The sequence below is a fragment of the Parasteatoda tepidariorum genome, chromosome 1, assembly GCF_043381705.1.
Source record: "Parasteatoda tepidariorum isolate YZ-2023 chromosome 1, CAS_Ptep_4.0, whole genome shotgun sequence".
In the NCBI taxonomy this organism is placed as follows: domain Eukaryota; kingdom Metazoa; phylum Arthropoda; class Arachnida; order Araneae; family Theridiidae; genus Parasteatoda; species Parasteatoda tepidariorum.
In genome coordinates, this window is record NC_092204.1 from 5,634,280 (window position 1) to 5,653,558 (window position 19,279).

General features: G+C 28.0%; 1 protein-coding gene across 1 annotated transcript in view; it reads left to right on the plus strand.

Annotated features, from left to right (window-relative positions):
* The window catches only part of LOC107449939 (lysosomal-trafficking regulator mauve), a gene marked incomplete at its 5' end in the record, with an annotated part of 117,999 nt that continues 98,720 nt past the window's right edge, over positions 1-19,279 (plus strand). The window contains 6 exons of the mRNA XM_071177156.1: positions 1-591; positions 2,400-2,552; positions 8,868-8,967; positions 9,658-9,866; positions 12,662-12,728; positions 16,937-17,046. Coding sequence (XP_071033257.1) covers positions 1-591; positions 2,400-2,552; positions 8,868-8,967; positions 9,658-9,866; positions 12,662-12,728; positions 16,937-17,046 — 1,230 coding nt within the window. The remainder of the gene's footprint in view (positions 592-2,399; positions 2,553-8,867; positions 8,968-9,657; positions 9,867-12,661; positions 12,729-16,936; positions 17,047-19,279) is intronic.

A 19,279-nucleotide genomic window follows, 5' to 3' on the forward strand; every position in this document is an offset into this window, starting at 1 on the left:
TTGGCTGCCATATTTGTTGGTTTTGGTGGCGTGAGGATGCTCCATCAGTTTATCTTATTGCCTGAATTTAGGCGTGCCTCTTTATTAGTGTTTAAAATTTTAATATCATCTGAATGTGTAAATGGAATGGAAATTGATGATGAAAATAAATCTGCAACTTTTTCACAATATCCAACTTCAAACACTTTTAGTCTATTACTATTAGAAAGAACTTCTAATTTTCATCAAAAGTTTGAAACATTGCTCCATTCTAAGTACAACAAAAACTTATCATCATCAACATCCTCATTGTTTGAAGACACCACTGTGTTAGACAGCAGCAATGTTGTTATTAATGAAGAAGAAATCAGCATTCTTTGTGATCTATGGAAATGCTACCAAGAGATTGCCTCCGATTTGAGCAATGAATATTTTTGCTTTGTTATAAGTGAGAAAAGTTTTCGGTCTGGATATTGCATGTTTTTTACTTTGTTAGAAAATTTGAATGTAGTTTTAACAGAACAAACTGTAGAGGAAAAACCTGCAATAGCAAAATATTTGTTACTTTTGACTCAAAACCTACTATCAGTCTGTGTCACAAATATGAGAGAGGTAAGTTTAAGTTTTGTTATTATTGTACTGACACTAGTGATATTTAAATTTTGCAGAATCATGGATATTATTTTTTCACCTTATCAAAAATATGTAGTATATTTCTTTTTTTTTAATGCAAATAGATTAAAGATTTACCAAAATTTATGAACAAGTTATTTGTTAGCATTAGAATAAATAAACATTTGGTAGTTGTTTGGTAAATTAAAAACTTGGGTGTACAAGCCTTCATACTTTTGCTGATAAACAAATTTCATACATTTCATTTTTTAAATTCTACTTGTTTTTTTTGTTTTTTCTCCTTATCAAAAATGTGCAGCATTTCTTCTTTTTTTAATGCAATTAACTTAAAAATTTACCAGATTTTAATTTTAGAAGGAGAAAAATTTTGGAAAATTTCTGCAGTGAAGAAAACCGGAATTTTTTACTTTCTAAAGGAGAATTCTTTCTGCTAGAACTACGTGACGTTTTGCGACAATGTCGCCACGATTCTGCCACAGGGAAACTTTGTGTGTTTGAATATGCATTGTTTCTTTACTAAATGTAAAAAGTTGTTGCTAGGAATCACTACAAACTAAGAAAAAATTAGCGACCTCTGCAGTTTCGCAACTTGTATTGCTCTACTTCCAACCTTATTAAATGTAACAATTATTCATTTATCTATGACTTTGGTGTTTATTTCATAGCTTTTTTTCCATAAAAATATTTAGCATCACTATTCAAAATCTTTTATTTTCATAAAATTTTGCTGAATTTGATTTTTTAATTGAATATTTTTCTTTTTCTGATAAAAGGCATAGATATGACCCATTTTAATAAAATATGACCAAGTATGTCTGTGAAAAGCTATCGATTTATTTTACAGCAAATGTGATAGTCACAATAATTCTATTAAGGCCGTGATGACTCAGGTGATAGAACCTTTGCCGTCTAATGAGGTGAACTGGGTTCGAATCCCAGCAATGGCTGGTCGATATGAATTCCCCATCCGGCTTATACCGACTGCAGTGCTGGCGTAAAATATCCTCTGTGGTAGACGGATCATGGGTTAGAGTCGTCAGACTAACCGTGGATAATCTTCATTTCCATGTAACGTAAATGCGTTGCAACGTAAATGCGTGTTATTTTCATCAAACAGTCCTCCATGAAGGCAAATTTCTCCTAATGCTTGATACAGGAGTTCTTTTGTCTTCTGAATTAGGTTCAAAATTACAAGGCTATGGAGTTGAACAATAGTAGTCATAAACCAAACAATTATGTCGGCTGTTCAACGATGGTTATAAATAAAATAATTCTATTAGTACACTAATGAGAATTCCTAACAACTACAACTGGCTATAAGTTTTGTCAGTGCTTGATTATGGTAATAATGTAATGTGTCTGAAAAAAAAAATTTTTTTTTTGTTAAGAACACTCACTGAAAAAATTATCTCATCATTATCTAATTTTATAATAAGATTTATTTAAAAAAGACTGGACCTAAAAAATATTCTTTTAGTATAATGATATAGAATGTAATAATTTATTAATGTGAATTTAAAAAACTTAATTTTAAAAATAACAAGTTCATAAAGTTCAATAAAAGGTAAAAAATTATTTTATTTTTTAATTATTTTGCTATTTAATATTTGCCAATGTAATTATTCAATGGCAGAATTTATTGCACTTTAAATTTGAGCATGCTTTGAATTTAGTATAAATTATTTTTTTCTTTTATTATTTCAATAAAAAACTGCTTTTGTAACAGAAATATAACCAATTTCTCACACATTATTCAATTTTTCTTCTTTTTTTCAAATATTTTTTAGAAGTCTGAAAGAATTTCATTTCTGGAAGAAGTAAAGTTGGATTTAATAAAGCATTTTCCTAATTATGTGAAACATCTTGGACTACTCTTCAACTTTATTTTAAAGTGCTGTTTTTCTACACCATTCTTTGTTTCTACTTCTTCCCATTTAAAGGTTGGAACAATTTATAATCTCAATCATATTCTTGGGATGCACAACCTTTCTCAGTGAAAGGCCACTTGCACTGCAGATACATACAGGTTTTCCACAGGCAACTAAAATGTAACTAATTGCAACTATTTTCGGCATGGAGCGACTATGACTTTTTTTTTTTGCCGGGAAAAGCCAAAAATGGCAACTATTTTCAGGAAAATGAGACTTTTGGGAGACTTTTCTATACTGCTTGTGATGTTTTTTTAAAGCATAAATTGGGTTAAAAACTTGTGGCCCCCGGGAGCTTCTTAACACACTGAATATTTTTTCTTTAAAAATAAAAAGTTTTTAAAATTTTGAATTTCAAATTTGAGTCATCGCTTTTTAATTAATTTAATTTGCACAGATTTCATTGTAAGTCTATTTCGTTTTTCGATTGCCTTTTCAACTGTAATTGCTACGAAATTCTGCATGATTTTGAAAAACCCAATTTTTAACACGATATTACGATGTGTAAATTTCGAATTTGAGTAATCGCTTTTTACAATACAGGTTTGCTGAATCAATTATTGATAAGGGGAAATATTTTAGAAAAAAATATGTTTCTTTTTAATGAAAAATCATTTTTTGAATGAATTCTAGCAATTAAAAGTAATTAATTTTCTGCAAACATACTAATTTTTTTTATGTCAAAATTTAATGCTATAACACTAACGTTTGTTTAAAAATTATCATATTTGACACCAACTTGACTAAATGGATCATGGTATATGACAAGTCATTTAATAAAATTTTAGTCATATTCTTTATGAATTTTTGCTCTTAATTAGGCAACTATTATGCTTTTATGCTTTTTTAGGCAACTATTAATTTATGCTTTAGGCTACTAAAACAACGATTTTGTTCATTTTCTTCTGTGGCAACCCTACGGATAGACGAATAAATTCCCGAATATTTATGCTGTTGACAGCAATTACGATAGTTTTAATGAAAATATCAGTGTTTTAGGCCCTAAATCCTTTTTATCTCAACTTTGTAATGTATATGTGTCAAGTTAAATACTTTTAAATATTTCTGATAGTTTTTGAAAAGTTAAATTTCCTTATCAAAAAATAGATTTACCAAAATAAATATAAAAATAAGGGAAAATTTATGCTTTTTTATCACATCCCATTATAAAAAATTTTTTTTTTTTGTTAAATAAGTTAGCCAGGGATGTGATTCTTCCGCGGATTTCCGCTTTTGGTCAGATTTTTCCCGCTAATTTCCGCGAAAAAAATTTTTTTGAACAAGTTAAAATATTTTATGAGGAATTTAATTTTTCGCGGAGCGAAAGTATTGAAGTCCTCATTCCTCCCTCTGAAGTTTCTCTAAAAATCATTTCCTTGGGATAAAACTGGTTGACCTTTATACGGGGATGAGATTTTTCGCTTTTGCNAAAACAACGACTTTGTTCATTTTCTTCTGTGGCAACCCTACGGATAGAAGAATAAGTTCCCGAATATTTATGCTGTTGACAGCAATTACGATAGTTTTTATGAAAATATCAGTGTTTTAGGCCCTAAATCCTTTTTATCTCAACTTTGTAATGTATATGTGTCAAGTTAAATACTTTTAAATATTTCTGATAGTTTTTGAAAAGTTAAATTTCCTTATCAAAAAATAGATTTACCGAAATAAATATAAAATAAAGGGAAAATTTATGCTTTTTTATCACATCCCATAGTAAAAAAAATTTTTTTTGTTAAATAAGTTAGCTCTGTAATTTTCATAGAAAATTAAAGAAAATTCATGAGGTTTAAAATAATTTAAATTTAAACAAAAGCATTATAGTACAAGATAAGATTCAACATTTTGTTAACATTGTTTTTTCTCCTTAATTATGTTTATATTTAGTGACTAATGAGGTTTCATGATCATCTTAAAAGGTCCTTTAAGCTACAAAAATTAGAAACAAAGTTATAAACAGTTAAAAATTATTTTTTTCCTCCACTTATTTCTGAATTTCATGCGTTATAATAATGTTTTAAAATATTAGTTTGTTAAGTAACACGTGGAAATGATTAGTAAAAAAATTTTTTGAAAAAATTATCAAGAAATAACTTGGACTTACGAATAAATTGGCACAAATTAAGCAAGTTGAAATTAATTATTAAAATGTGCAATTTTGAACTTGAGAGTTGTAATAATATTGCATTAAAAATATTGGGAGTTTAAAAACCACATGGATAAGTATTGCAAATAACTGCCAACATTAAGGATAAAACGAGCCCATAGACTTAAGATGAAATATGCACAAATGAAACGTACATTTTCCCCCTGTTTCAAGTGTCATATTAATATGCATTAAAATATTGGAATTTTTAAAACCATGTGAAATTGCTTAATTATGGCTAGGGCTGCAGGTCTGTCCCAGTGCGAATTTCCGCTATGATTTCCTCGAAATCGTCATCTTTTTTTCTAAAATCCGTGAATTTCTCAATATGTTTTGATTTGAGCGAAAATTGCTTAAACTGTGAATTTTTTTTCCATTTATTATTTTTATTTAATAGAATTTTTTACTTTCCGGAAGCCTTAAACTGAACATGTAAAATTGGTTAGATATTTAGAGGAATGAAGCAATAGCAAAATGACAAAAAAATAGTTCAGAGGTAAGAGATAATCACAATCTTGTCAAATAAGGTGGTCTTTCTACACTTAGGGAGTGTAATAGACTGATAGGATTACCTTCCTGAAGTCAGTAATTGTGCAAAAGAAATTGGAATCGCAAAAGAAGGAAAATTTTATAAATCAAATCTTTGACAGAAAAATTGTTATACAGGCTATTCCACTGGGAAATGAAATTTCTACTGCCTTTCTACATACCCAGAAAATTTTACCTGGGCGGCTTCTTGTGATTTCTTAAATAGGGATCAGTTTCTTAGATGAGAGGGAGATAAGACTTTTGTAACTAGCAGTTTGAATGTAGAATGTTTGACTTTTCACAGCAATTACTTCTTACAAAGCAACGGTCAAGGAATTGCACGTTGATGAAGGAAAATTGATTGAGTTTTGGAAATCGAAGTCCGAACACTATCTAAAATAGGCAAAAGTGGCAATTCAATGTTTGTCGGTACCTAAAAACAGCGTGGACGCAGAAAGTTCGTTTTCTACGTATAAAAATGTCTTATTTGATGAAAGACTAAGCATAAAGAGAATAATCTGACAATGTACAATACTTTGTACCAAAATTCTGTTCATTTAAGTAAAAATACTACTAATATTGCTTGAAATTAAAAGAAATACTTTTGTTGTGTATTTTTTAAGCTTTTTTTTTATTATTTGTGCAATTTTTGTCTTTTGCATCATTTATATATAAATTTTTTTTATGTTTAGAATCTGGGTAATGTTAAAAATTTCCCTCGAATTTCGGGTCTTATTTCCGAGACAAATTTTCAGCCCTAATTATGGCTGCTAAAAAAGATCAAAAAATTACTTAAAATTCAGAAGGAGAAAAAAGTAATTTTTTTAAGCATGCGATTTGAAATTTGAGTGTCATAATAATATAGTAATAAAAATATCAAAAATACATGGAAATGTCTCTACTGAAAAACTGTTGAAAAATAATTTGCGTTCACGATGAAATCAGCACAAATAAAGCTCATCAAAAGTTATTTTTAAATGCACAATTTGAAACTCTTGAATCATAACGTATTAAAGAATAATGTACTTTTAATATTCACATGAAAAGCTATTAATAATTGCAGAAAATATGATTAAAAGATCACTTGAACAAACGATGATTTTGACACTTATAAAGCATGTCAAAAGTAAGTGTAAAAGTAGTAGTAATATCGTATTAGAAATGTTAAGGTTTTTAGAACCGTGTAGAAATCAGTTGCAATAACTAGCAAAAAACAATTGAAAAATCACACAGATTTACAATGGAATCTTCATAGTTTGAGCATGTTTAAAAGTTATGACTTGAATACAAGTATCAAAATTTTAGATTTTTTTTATTTTTCCAAAAAAATGTAACTATATGTGTAATTCTTTTTTTCATTATAATCAGGTGATGCCGCAAGCCACACTTCAACAGCTGTCATACCGTTTGTGCAGGAATCACTGTAATTTGAATGTGTTTAAAAGTTATGACTTGACTGCATGTTTGAGAATATTAGATTTTAAAATTTTTTTTAAAAAAAATATAAGCAGTATATATAATTATTTTTTTCATTGTGATCAGGTGATGCTGCACGCCACACATCAACAGCTCGCGTGCTGCAGGTTGTGTGTCCCTAATATGCAGGATAATATTGGTTTATTTTATATACTATTAGTTCTCAACTGTTTAAAATGATGTATAAATAGTCTGTTGTCCCCTGATTCTCTGAAATGTGGAATAAAGCAACCATCATCAAATTTTATTCCCCTACAAACTCTTTCAGTACATTGAATTTATAACAATTCTGAGTTCATTTTATAAAACGAATGTAAGCATATCTTACAGTTTATTTTGGTAGTTGTTTCTGTCTTTGATTTGTAATTGTTAAAATACCAGGTGTGATTGTGTTACAGTATAATACCAAAATTTTGCTATATTTTTCATTTCCAATATCTAAAATCTGATAATTTCTGCTGGAATAATTTTTTGTTTTAATTTTTAAAAAAATTTTTAAAATTAGATTTATTGAAAAAAGTTGCTTTTTTTCTTATCTTCAACAACCTGATTTCCTTGATGGCTCTAAATGATAAGTAAAAAAAGGAAAACAAACGATTTCCCCTCTTAAAATTGGCAAAATACTATTGGTCTCAAATTATATTCCTAATCAGGGCCGGCTTATGCATGTCGTGGCCCCTAGGCAATGCTCGTCTCGCCCCCCCCCCACCGTCTTCAAACTTCCAAATATATTTTTTCGCTAACACAACACTTTATTCATAATTACGCTGTTTTTTACTACATAGGTATATTATCACATTATTCAANTTCTCATTTATCCACTTTATCAATTACTTATCATGATTCATACTTCTCCGATTTAAGATTCAAACATCGTGACTTGTGTTTAAGCTAATAAAAAATCTCTCATCGCAATTCTTTTTCAAGATATTTCAAAATCAAGGATTGCTATTCACCTGTGTATAAATGTTTTAATACATTTGCAATTTTATTCACTTTCGCAAGCATTTTACTTACTTCATGTATTTTATCTCACATTCACACCTTTTTATCTGATTTTATTCATGCCTTCTATATGATTTTATTCATCAACGATTTTATCAGTTATAATTGTACAACAATTAAAGTGTTGCATGCACTATGTCTTTTGAACTGTTTTTACCGTATTGTTTGGCGCAGCATGTCCTCTTTTGGACTTCACACGCTTTTAAAATCAAACATTGCAATATTCATTCTCCTGATTTATAAATTACATATTTTGCAATTTATATTAATTTGTTTCAAAACTCAAACCTCGTGATTCGTATTCACGTAATTTATAGATCTCAAATCCCGATTCTTTTTCAAGTATTTAATACTTCGCAGCTATAAAGAGCAGAGTGTTGCAAGAATTTTTTCATCAGGAAAGATAGCACAAATTACTAGTCCGCACATATGTATGTTTATGGTTTTAACGTATGAGTTTTGAACATGATCATGGTGACTGGTGATACTTCAAAAATTCAGTAATGGAAGAATTATAGTTTTAATTTTATTTAAGGCAAAAGGCCAAAAATGTAGATAGTGAGAACTTCACATGCTCTTAGCTATATATGAAAGAGAAAGATTTAACATTGATAAAAATTTGTAATGCTGGGCAAAATCTACAAGCATAGTTGAACATACTTATTGTTGTTTAAAATTATTAAATCTCCCCTGGCAGCAATTTTACATTGGCCGCAGTTGGGCTCAAAATTGGCTAATATGGGTCCCATCAGAACATGTGCCAAGGGACCTATATTGAGATGTCTAGATTTTTCAATATTGGTCTTAGAATGACTTTCAATATTGGAACAAGATTCACTAATATTGAAAAATCTAGACATCTCAATGTTTACCCAACATTATAAATATTTAAAGGACCTACATAGAAAATGATATTGGTCCATTTTTGAAAGCCATTCTAGGTTCAATATTAAAAAATATAGACTCCCCAATATTGGCTTGTAGATTGTTGTTTGAGGCACGCATGTTTAGATCACGCCTATGTGGTTTTAGGCTAAAGCACTCCGTTGTGTCTGATCTAGAGGAGTCGTGACAATAGCAAGTCATGTGAGTTAATTAAATTTAATGGTATGCTGTTTCTAAGAAAAAAGCTTTTAATTAATGCTTTAAAATTTTTATGCTTGTTATTATAGCTTCAAGATGCATTTGATGTAATTGATGATACAACTTCATCTTCAGGAACTGAAACTCACTCCAATGAAAGTTATTGTGGTGACACAGAGGGAAGCAATGGTATGTCACTTTTAGCATGGTGCGTAGCGTTTTTAGAAAGTGGTTAAAGATGCTTATTTTTTATTTTCCTTTTTTAAAAGTCCTTAAAGGGGTTTTTTCATTGTGTCTTTTTAAAATGTACTTAATTTTTCCTTTTCGAAAATGAAATTTTTTTCTTTACCATGTTGATTTTCACCACGCATTATGCAAAAGCATGCTTTACACATTGTTCTATTCAATGTTTTCACTATTCATTTAACCACAATCCATTTTGGCGTACCGTCGGACCATAGCATATGAAAGCACCAATCATTTTGTATGTTTGACAATATACGTGTGAGTCCACATGTGCATCTACTGAGCTGGGTTTGGTGAGATCATTGCACTCTCGTGTACAACTCGGCTGCATTTTGCAAGATGTTTTCAATTTCAGGCTTCATTTTCCACCCTCTGATATTGAACCGAAAAATCTCTCTGATCTTCTCATGGGGGCTAATATAATCAAGAAAATAGTTCTTTGTCAGGATCTAGTCATTTTATCATGATCATGTAAAGTCTTTGAAAATTATTTTGCATTTTGTTAGTGTATATAGTGCTGAAAAGTACTTTTGAGTGCTTATTTTTGTTTAAAGATTTGGCTATGCACCCTGTTTAAATGATTTTAGATTTAATTAAAATTTTAAAATGTTTTATCTCATCACTATATTTTAGGAAACTTAAACAATAAGAAAGCATTGTATGAAATGTCTTACCAATGTGTCATAGAACATGCAGAGATTGTTGCAATTCTGATAGAGCTTTTGATTCATTTTCAAAGTGAGCACTCTAATGAATGGTCTGAGTCGGCCCTACATGTTATGCAAGTTCTGAAAAAAATGTGCCAAGATTGCGAATTTAATCGAGTAGTTTTATGCAAACAGGTTAGTAATTTTCATTCATGCCATTTATCATTTTTCTTATTTGTAAATTAGCTCATAAGTTGGGCCAGGTTGACATTTAGTAACATTTAATTAAAGTTTTCGGTTGTGAATAATCCTGTTAGTAAAATAGTACTTAGATCCCCCAAAATATTTTTTTGTTATTTCCAATTTTTGTTATTCCTATTTTATTTTTTTCAGCTCATGAATCCATTTTATTTTTTAATCAATATATTTTTTAACTTCACTACATAAAGTGAAAAATATTACATTATTGCTGCCATACGCTATATTCCATGTGTTGGGAACAAAGCCTTAAGGTACGGCATCTAATCTCTGTAAGGTGCACATTGCGTTTTAAGAATGTTTTAACTTACAATGAAATTAAAAAAATTCGAAAACCTTTTTAATTAAATATTTTTACCGATATTAATGAAAAAACAGTAACTAAATAGTTTAATGCTTAAAAAAAATACAATTTTTACCATAGCTTTAATATTTCCACTTGTACCTTTTTCTTTGACAATTTACACAGTTTTGATGGAAAAAGTGAATAGTTTAACTCGTTTGTGTTAAAGCTGTAGTATTCGTAACTTTTTACTACATTAAGTGGAGTGCTATTATGAATATATAATATTATTTTCTGTCTCAGTTTCTTAGAATTTAGACATTTTGGTTCTCTAAAACTAAAGATAAAAATAAGACAGCTAAAAGCGAAATGAGACAACTAACTTTTGATGAAAAGTGTGCCTTACAATCATCTCTTTGCTTAGATTATATTCAGGAATTGTAGCTACTACATCTCTCCTGTTATACATCATTTTAGAAAAGGGGGAAGAAGTGCAATCTAATTTTTTTGGGCTTTCTGGGCAGTTTCGGCTGTCTGCTTGTCGAGGCATTTCAGGCTTTCTTGTTGTGAAAGTGTTTAACCATTTAAAATAACAACTGATTAAAATTAAAGAAGATGACTTTTATTAAAACAAATATTTCTCTGTGATGACATAAAAAATATAAAAAATTGTTAATTTCTACATTGATGTGATTGTATGTTAGGAAAAACTTCGAGCAGTTATTTTGAAGTTCGAAATTGTTTGAAGCAGCATTTTTTACATTGAAAGCAATAAGAACAATAACCTTAAACTATTTGCAGTTTTTAAAAAGTGCTTAAGGATGCTTATTTTCGATTTTCGTTTTTTAAAAGACCTTAAAGGAGCTTTTTTCATTGGGTGTTTTTATAAAGTGCTTAAATTTCCCTTTTCCAAATTGATGTCGATTTTAGCTGCGAATTATGCAGAAAGACACTGTTCACATTGTTCTATTCAACCTTTTCACAATTAATTCCACCTCTATCTATTTCAGTGCATCGCCAGACCATAGCTTATGAAAACGCCATTCGATTTACATGATTCAAAAATTTTGACAATTGTCGAAAACAATGACAAAAGTTTTTTTTTTTTTACATGACTATTGAAACCAGATAAAACCGTCAATTGTCAAAAACTTTCTAACCCTGCCTAATTATGATGTTCTTTTAAAGTGCTTAAAAATATTATTAGAGTGCTTGAAAAGTGCTTGTTTTTTGTTGAATAATTTGGCTACGCACCCTGATTTAGAACTACAATTAGAAATCAATGTATTTAATGTAGTATAAGTATATAAATAATACAAAATTAACTGTAATTACTATTTCTCCAACTCTTTAAACAGAATATAATAATTATTTCGAACAGATTGTACAGTTTTATAGAAAAGACCTAATTTATTTAACAATTTAGTATAAGTTTAAAAAATAATTATTCTGAATCAATTTAGAACAAAGTAAAGAGGTATTAAAACATGGTTGAATAGGTTTAGAACAGTTTCAGAAAAAATGGTTGGTTCTGAAGCAAATATAAAGCAGCAATTACATCATTAAAATTTGTAACATTTTATCTTTTGATGAAATAAATACCCATAAAAAGAAACTAAAATTTAATGTATTTTACTTCTACTTCTATTATTTTACTAAATAGTGATTTTATATAGTATTTATTTTATAACCATCGTCGAACAACCCAACCCAATATTTGGGTTTGCGACTGCTAATGTTCAACTCCCTAGCCTTGGGATTTTAAACCCAATCTAGAAGACAAGGGAACTCCTGAATTAAGTATTGAGAGAAGTTTTTCCTTCGTGGAGGGCTTTTTGATGAAACTAACACGCATTTTCGTTACATGGAGAGGAAGACCATGAGAACCTCCCTCGGTTAGCCTGATGGCAAGGGGACTCTAAAACACGATCCATTTACTACTTTTTACATCAGCACTGTGGTCGGTGCAAGTTATCGTCAGGATCGAACCAGGTTTACCTCATTGGAAGGAGAATGCTCTATCCCCTGAGCCATTTCGGCTCACTAAATAGTGATTAATAAAACTAATTTAAATGCTTGGGTGTTAATTTTAAGTAGTAAAATATTAAAAAGCCAATAAAGACCAGCTTTTTAAAATAAAAGCCGGTCTTTTTCAGAAAACCAGTCGACTTGTCCATTTTTTGCAACCCTGAACTCAAAACAAGTACAAAAGCATAGACAGTTTTCTTTATGAAAAATCAACTGTCTGGTAGAAGGAAATATTTGTACGCCCCCAAATGATATTGATCATAGCATGTGTTTAGTATTGGTTTATACGTTAGAAAGTGATAAAATAGATTAGAATTTATTATTGCATGCTGCATCTTGGAATTCAACTTGATTTGCATGACACATATGTATGTTTTTGTATGTATGAGTGAATTAACATCTTAATGTCTTTTTGATACAGGGAATATCATCCTTATTACTTCAAAGTTTGGGACTATCGTTCAAAGACCTGCCCTGTGATTCTATAAGTATATATATTCATGCTCTTCATTAAATGTTTTTATGAATAAGTATGTCATACACATTACTTAAATATTTTATTCGTTGTATATTAAATGAATAAAATGTTCAGTATTTGAATTTATTTGCAGAATTCCCCTCCCCCAAAGAAAAAAATTTGTGATTCAAATTGTTAAAAAAAAAATTAAAATAGCTTATGATATTTAAGAAAAAAGATTTTATGTTCAAAAAATTAAAAGCCTTATTATAGAGTGTAATTTTAATTTTTTTTAAAAACTAGCTTATATTTCATTATTTTTACACAATTAGAAAATATTCCATAGCTGCCAACTCTACTAGTTTTTCCAATAGACTATTTGGATTTTGCTAGTTTCTCCTGATCTACTGGTTTCATAAAAATTCTCCTGTTTTTTGTATATTTTAGAAAATTTCCTAAAATTGAGCAAGTCTCCTTAAAAAATCCCTGTTGAAATAGAAATTTTGCACTGATTAATGCTTGTTTCAATATTTAAATTAGTGTTACTAAAGCATAATGAAGCGAGCCTCATTTATTAATATTAAATCAAAACTTTTTTTGCTCTGAAATGTGAAGTTCATTTTCATTCAGAACTTTCTTTTTAAATTAATTAAATAATTTTTAACTATCTTTCAAGAATTAAATGCCTATTACTATTCAAAATTGTGAGTAAACATAATACATAACATTTCAAGCTTATTTAATGTTAATCATTACTAGAAAATATTGCAGTTTTTCTATTTCGATGACTATAAAATTCCCTATGTGTAAAATATTAGTACATTTTGCAACAATTATCATGAAATTTATATTTCGTAAAAAATACTGGATTTTTTTTCCTATCTATGTTGGCTGCTATGCAACCTATACAGGCATGGGAAGCCATAATTATTTGCATGTCACAGAAAGCCCCAGAAAAATTCTGCCACAGGGCCAACCAAAAAAAAGTGTGCTTATTATTTAAAAAAATATTACATTAAAAAGAGAAATATTTATTTAATATTATAAATTTGTTGTTGGTATGTGCATATGGTAAAAATGAATAATATAAGCTGAATGACGGTTTTCAAAAAAAAAATATTGAAAATAACTATTAGAGAAATGTAATTGTTTCTTCTTGAATTTTGTTATTTTATTTTAAATTGAAAAACTGAGTGAGAAATATATATTGAATTTTTTTTTTATAAATGAATAACCTTTTTATAATTTATTCCATATACAGTTATTAAAAAAATATATTTGTTTTTTAATTTTGCTAATTTTTGACATTTTGCATAAATAAAATTCATATAAACAACCAAAATATTAAATATATTATGGATATTCAATTGACCTTCATTTAATAATAAATAATGCATATTATTTTTATTCTGTTTTTCTTTAAGAAAATGTTTGCTCAATTACAAACTTGTCATAAATAAGGAAACTTGTGCACTCTAAAACCATAATTATTGAATGTAGATTTCCTTCTGTTATTATTGATTTAATTTATGAAAATTATGACGCTATCTTATAATCATAAAGCTCTATCTTTAATAATAAGATTAACTTTATTATATCATTCAAAAACTTTTATCAGATTAAGAGAAATGATGTTTGAAGGATGATAACAGAAAATTTTTTAATTTTTTTTTTCCACCAGAAAATAAAATGACATACACTAACTTTAAATATCTAATTGTTGATTAAAATATTTTCCTTATTTTAGAAGTATTATAATTTGTTATTTTTCATTATTTGTTTTTTTCTCTCTCACAGACTTTTACATTTTAAAATTGTTTAATCTTTGTTTTTTAATGGTTGCTTATTTTTGAACATTTTTAAAATGTTCTTATTTTGTTACGCTGGCAAAGAATTTTTTCCTTTTGATAGTCAATATCAAATTAGTAGGTGTACATAAGTTTTGTTCTTACTATTATGTTTATTTGCCTTTTCTTGCAGTGAGAAAGTGTGTTAATATTTTATTTTGATATGATTTTTAAAAAGAAGCATTTTGCATACATCTACTTTTGTTAATACAGTACAGAACCCGTTATTCGGAAATCAGAAAACCGGAAAACCAAAAAACCGGAACGAAATTCGATAAATTTTATCGCCATTTTTTAAAAAAAAATTTTGTTTTCCTCTTGAGATTTTGCGATTTTTCTTTCTTTTTTTTAAAGATATTTACCTTATCATCATTTTCGAAATAATCATTAGTGTATTACTTCATAGTTTTTTCTTATTTTTAAGATTATTTCCAAATTTTTTTTTTTTCAGTTGGGTTTAACAATAAAAAAAAAGGCTTTTTGTAGCAATTCAGAAAACCGGAAAAATCAGCTATCCGGAATAGCGATGGTCCCGATCGTTCCGGATAATCGGTTCCCTACTGTATTTTCATTGGTTTATTTGTTCAATTTATTTTACTTTAAAATATTCTATTTTCCTGTGTTCCCCCTATATGTTGAAGTTAAATTTATTCACATAATTAAGGCTACCGCTCATCTACGTATAACGAATTTGTTTCTATACTCTTTGTAAATAGAATTGGATTCTCAAGGTTATGTGATTTTTCCACCCTCTATACTCCCCCCCCCCTCTATTACCTTGTTATCTGCAAATCTATTTCTTCCCATGCCAGTATATTCCCATTTCTATTCTGAAAGTTACTACTATAGTTAAACAGCATGATTTTCTGTTACCATTGTAAAAAGAGAGGGAAAGTGTGGTGAAAATTGGCATCCTTGAGGCACCTATTGCATTTACTTAGAATATTGGTCATGATCTTTATATACAAATAATTTGTATCTATACTCTGCAAATAGAATTGGATTCTCAAGGTTATGTGATTTTTCCACTCCATACTTTACCCCATTCTATTACCATGTTATCTGCAAATCTAATTTTTTTCTCATGCCAGTATATACCAATTTCTATTCTGAAACTAACTGCAGAATAGAGTAAGTTTCTATTCTGAAAATTACTCTATTCTGAAACTTACTACCATGAGAAAAAAGCAAGATTTTCTGTTACTATTGTGAAAAGAGGGAGGGGGAATGTGGGTAGTGTGGAAAATTGGTATCCTTTAGACACCTATTCTATTTACAAAGAGCATTGTTCATGATCTTTATATACAAAGAATTTGTTTCGATACTCTTTGTAAATAGAATTGGATTTTCTAGGTTACATGATTTTTCAACTCTATACTTTCCCTCTCTCTATTACCATGTTATTTGCTAATCAATTATTCCCCATGCAAGTATATTCCCATTTCTATTCTGAAACTTACTGCCATGGTTAAAAAGCAAAATTTTCTGTTACCATTGTGTAAAGAAGGGGAAAGTGTGGAGAGTGGGGAAAATTGGCAGCCTTGAGACACCTATTCTATATACTAAGAGTAATGTTCATGATATGAGGTTTTTGTTAGTACATATCTTTCATTTGTAAAAAGTTTCGATAAGTAAATTTAGATTTAAAAAAAAGTCCACAAAATAATATTTTCCAACTTTCTCTTTAAAATTTACCATGAAAATATGATCTAAAACATTATCGATTGTATTCTATATTTTCATTTTTAAGTTTTTAATAAATTGTGCCACGCGTAAAAGTTTTTTATCAAAAATAGTTATCTTCTATTTCTTTTGTTTGTTCAGAAAAAACTTGTGCATTTTTACTATTTCTCATTTAAAATAGATGTAGTGCTTTTATTGCTATTGCATAGTATTTAATTCCTATTCTATGACAAAGCTAATTTACTTATAATATTTGAGTTTGCCTATGGGTGTTCATCAACAAAAAATTAATGATTGAAATTAAAAAGATACCATTTTTACGATTGTTCGCTAAAAAGGATTCTATTAATTTTTTTCACTCTAAATTGTATTTTTCTTTATTAAACAAACTATATGGTATATCCTATATTGGATACAACAATTTAAAATTATCAAATAATATTAAATTCTTTTTAAAATAAATATTAAGACTTTTAATTATCCTACTTACTTCATGTTCTTCATTCTAAGCTATAAACTTATATGAAAAGGATGCTTCATATCAGTTTTCAAAATGGTGATTTCTTGGTTCATACAATTTATTACATTACACTCTACCCTTCTTAAATTGACATTTAGTAGAACTATCATAATAATATAATAATAATTTGATAAAATATTTTAGCAAAATTTCACTGTGTGTTTTAATTTAATATTTTCTGTTAATTAGATTACCAGACAATGACAATGGAACTTTTTGTGATTTTGTCAAAATGCAGAATTTCGGCTGCTGATTTAGAGATGCTCATCAATTTTTTCAAATATCCCCATGCACCTCTGGTAAAACATTTCTGCTATTTTACTTATTCTAAAACTGTTCATAATATTTATTTATTATAGATTAAGTAAAATTGCATTAAAATGATGCAAGTAAAGTGAAAGATTTTAGATTTCAGAATATAAAAATATAGCTATCAATTATCCACTGACATAGAGAATCAAATAAAGTTTAACCAGAGTTTAAGTTATTTTTGATGTAATTCTCCAAATCTGTATGCTTTACTATATCATTCAAATTCAATTATTTGATATATCACTTTAAATTAATTATTTTGTTACATTTAGTTTAAAAAATGTTTCATAATACATAAAATTTAATTTAATTACATTAAAGGTGCATACTAATAGGTATGCAACTATACTAATATAATGGGTACTAAATGCCACTTTTTGATGAAGAAAAATTGATTTTTTCCCTTTCCACATTTTAAAATTCTTAAAGTTAATCTTGAATTATTTATATGACTGACTAAAAAAAATTTATTTTTATGACTTGACTTATTTTAATAACAGGAAAAATATATAATTTTAAAAAATGGTCTACTTTTTTTATTTTTTTTAATTGAATAAAGTTTTTTAATCACCCCTAAAAAAAGCTCTTATTTAGTTTTGGCACTTATTTTCTTCAAATTCTGAGTGAAGATATATCTTAAGTTATTTGTTTAAATACAAAGTTTGAAATAAGTCCAACCAAAACTAAATGATAACAAAATGTATAACTCATGATGTTTTTTTTTTCCAAGTGAGGAGGGAGGTATAAAACTATCACTGAAAATCTGTTATCCTTATGATGTTCAACAGTGAGTGAAAGGAAAAATTGTGGTAAAGATTTAAAAAAACCTGATTTTACTGAACTATAAATATTGTTAAAGAAAGTAAAAAAAATAGCTTTATGATAATGATCCTGTCTTTCCCATAAGAATATATATTGTCATACTTATTTAATTGCAAATCATGTGTAATAAGACTAATTTATTGAGCTGCATTAATGTAAAGGTGAAGGGTAGTTAGTATGTGTATTCAAATTTAGTGTATTTCATCAATAAACCTAAAACTGAAATTTTAAGATAGTTACAGTGCAAAATTCAAATCATTTAGTTTTCTCCTATTACGTTAACAAACCTATGTCTTTTAAATTTTGCTTTGAAATAAAAAAAATCTGATTTAAATAAATTTTTTGTGTTTATTAATTGTAAAAGCAAAATTTGCATTGTTTTATTTGAATTTTTCCAGATAAGCTTATAAATAAAACATTTTCTTATGTATTTTTTTTCTTTTTAACTAATATATATATTTATATATATGTTATTTAAATGAAATATTTAAAAAATAATTTAAATAATTTAAAAGAAATATAGCAATATAATCTAATAATCTGCTCATACGATTATATCCGCAAAAAATGAAGTGCTTTCTAATATTGAATATGTATAGCCGAAACAAAATATATTAATACGATAGTGTAAGGAGCACTAAAAAAATTGCAACAAAATAGAACACATTAAATAAAAAATATATTATGTAAAAAACCATTAAATGTAAATGAAAAACAGAACAAAACACAAAACAGAATTTATAAAGTGAGTAACAAATTCAAATGAACTTACATGTACTGGAAACTTTCAAGCATGATTTTTGTATTAAGATTGCCAGATTACAAAATGTGAAAACGAAAGCGCAAATCTAGCTAAAAAAGCGTACATAGATGGCAATTCTTATTGCCGTACTTAAGCGTGTTTGATTTGTTAGTTACCAAAGATTTATCCGAAAATGTGCACAAGGTAATAATATTATACTGGATAATTTAAAGAAGTTTAAAATTAATAAGGTTAATATTTAATTATACAATTCTAATGCTTTAAGAAAATTAAAATTTATTTAAAAAAAAAAGAGAGAAACATGATTTGCCCGTTTTGCACAGTCTTTTAGACGAATTAACTTATTAATAAAAGTTATTAATTTTCTTTGATTTTCTCTTTATCCTGTTTTTCTTCATTGTAATATATGTATATATATATATATATATATACAGTGAATTTGCGATAACTCGAATCTGATAGGACTGACGAAAAACTTCGACAAATCGGAAGTTCGACTTACCGTTAGTTTCGGTTTTGGACTTTCAAAATATTGTCGGATTATTTAATTAATGCTTATTAATTACAAATCTTCTAAATGCTTACAATATTTAAGATCATTTTTCTGACAAGCCATTTACGATAAGACTGTTTGA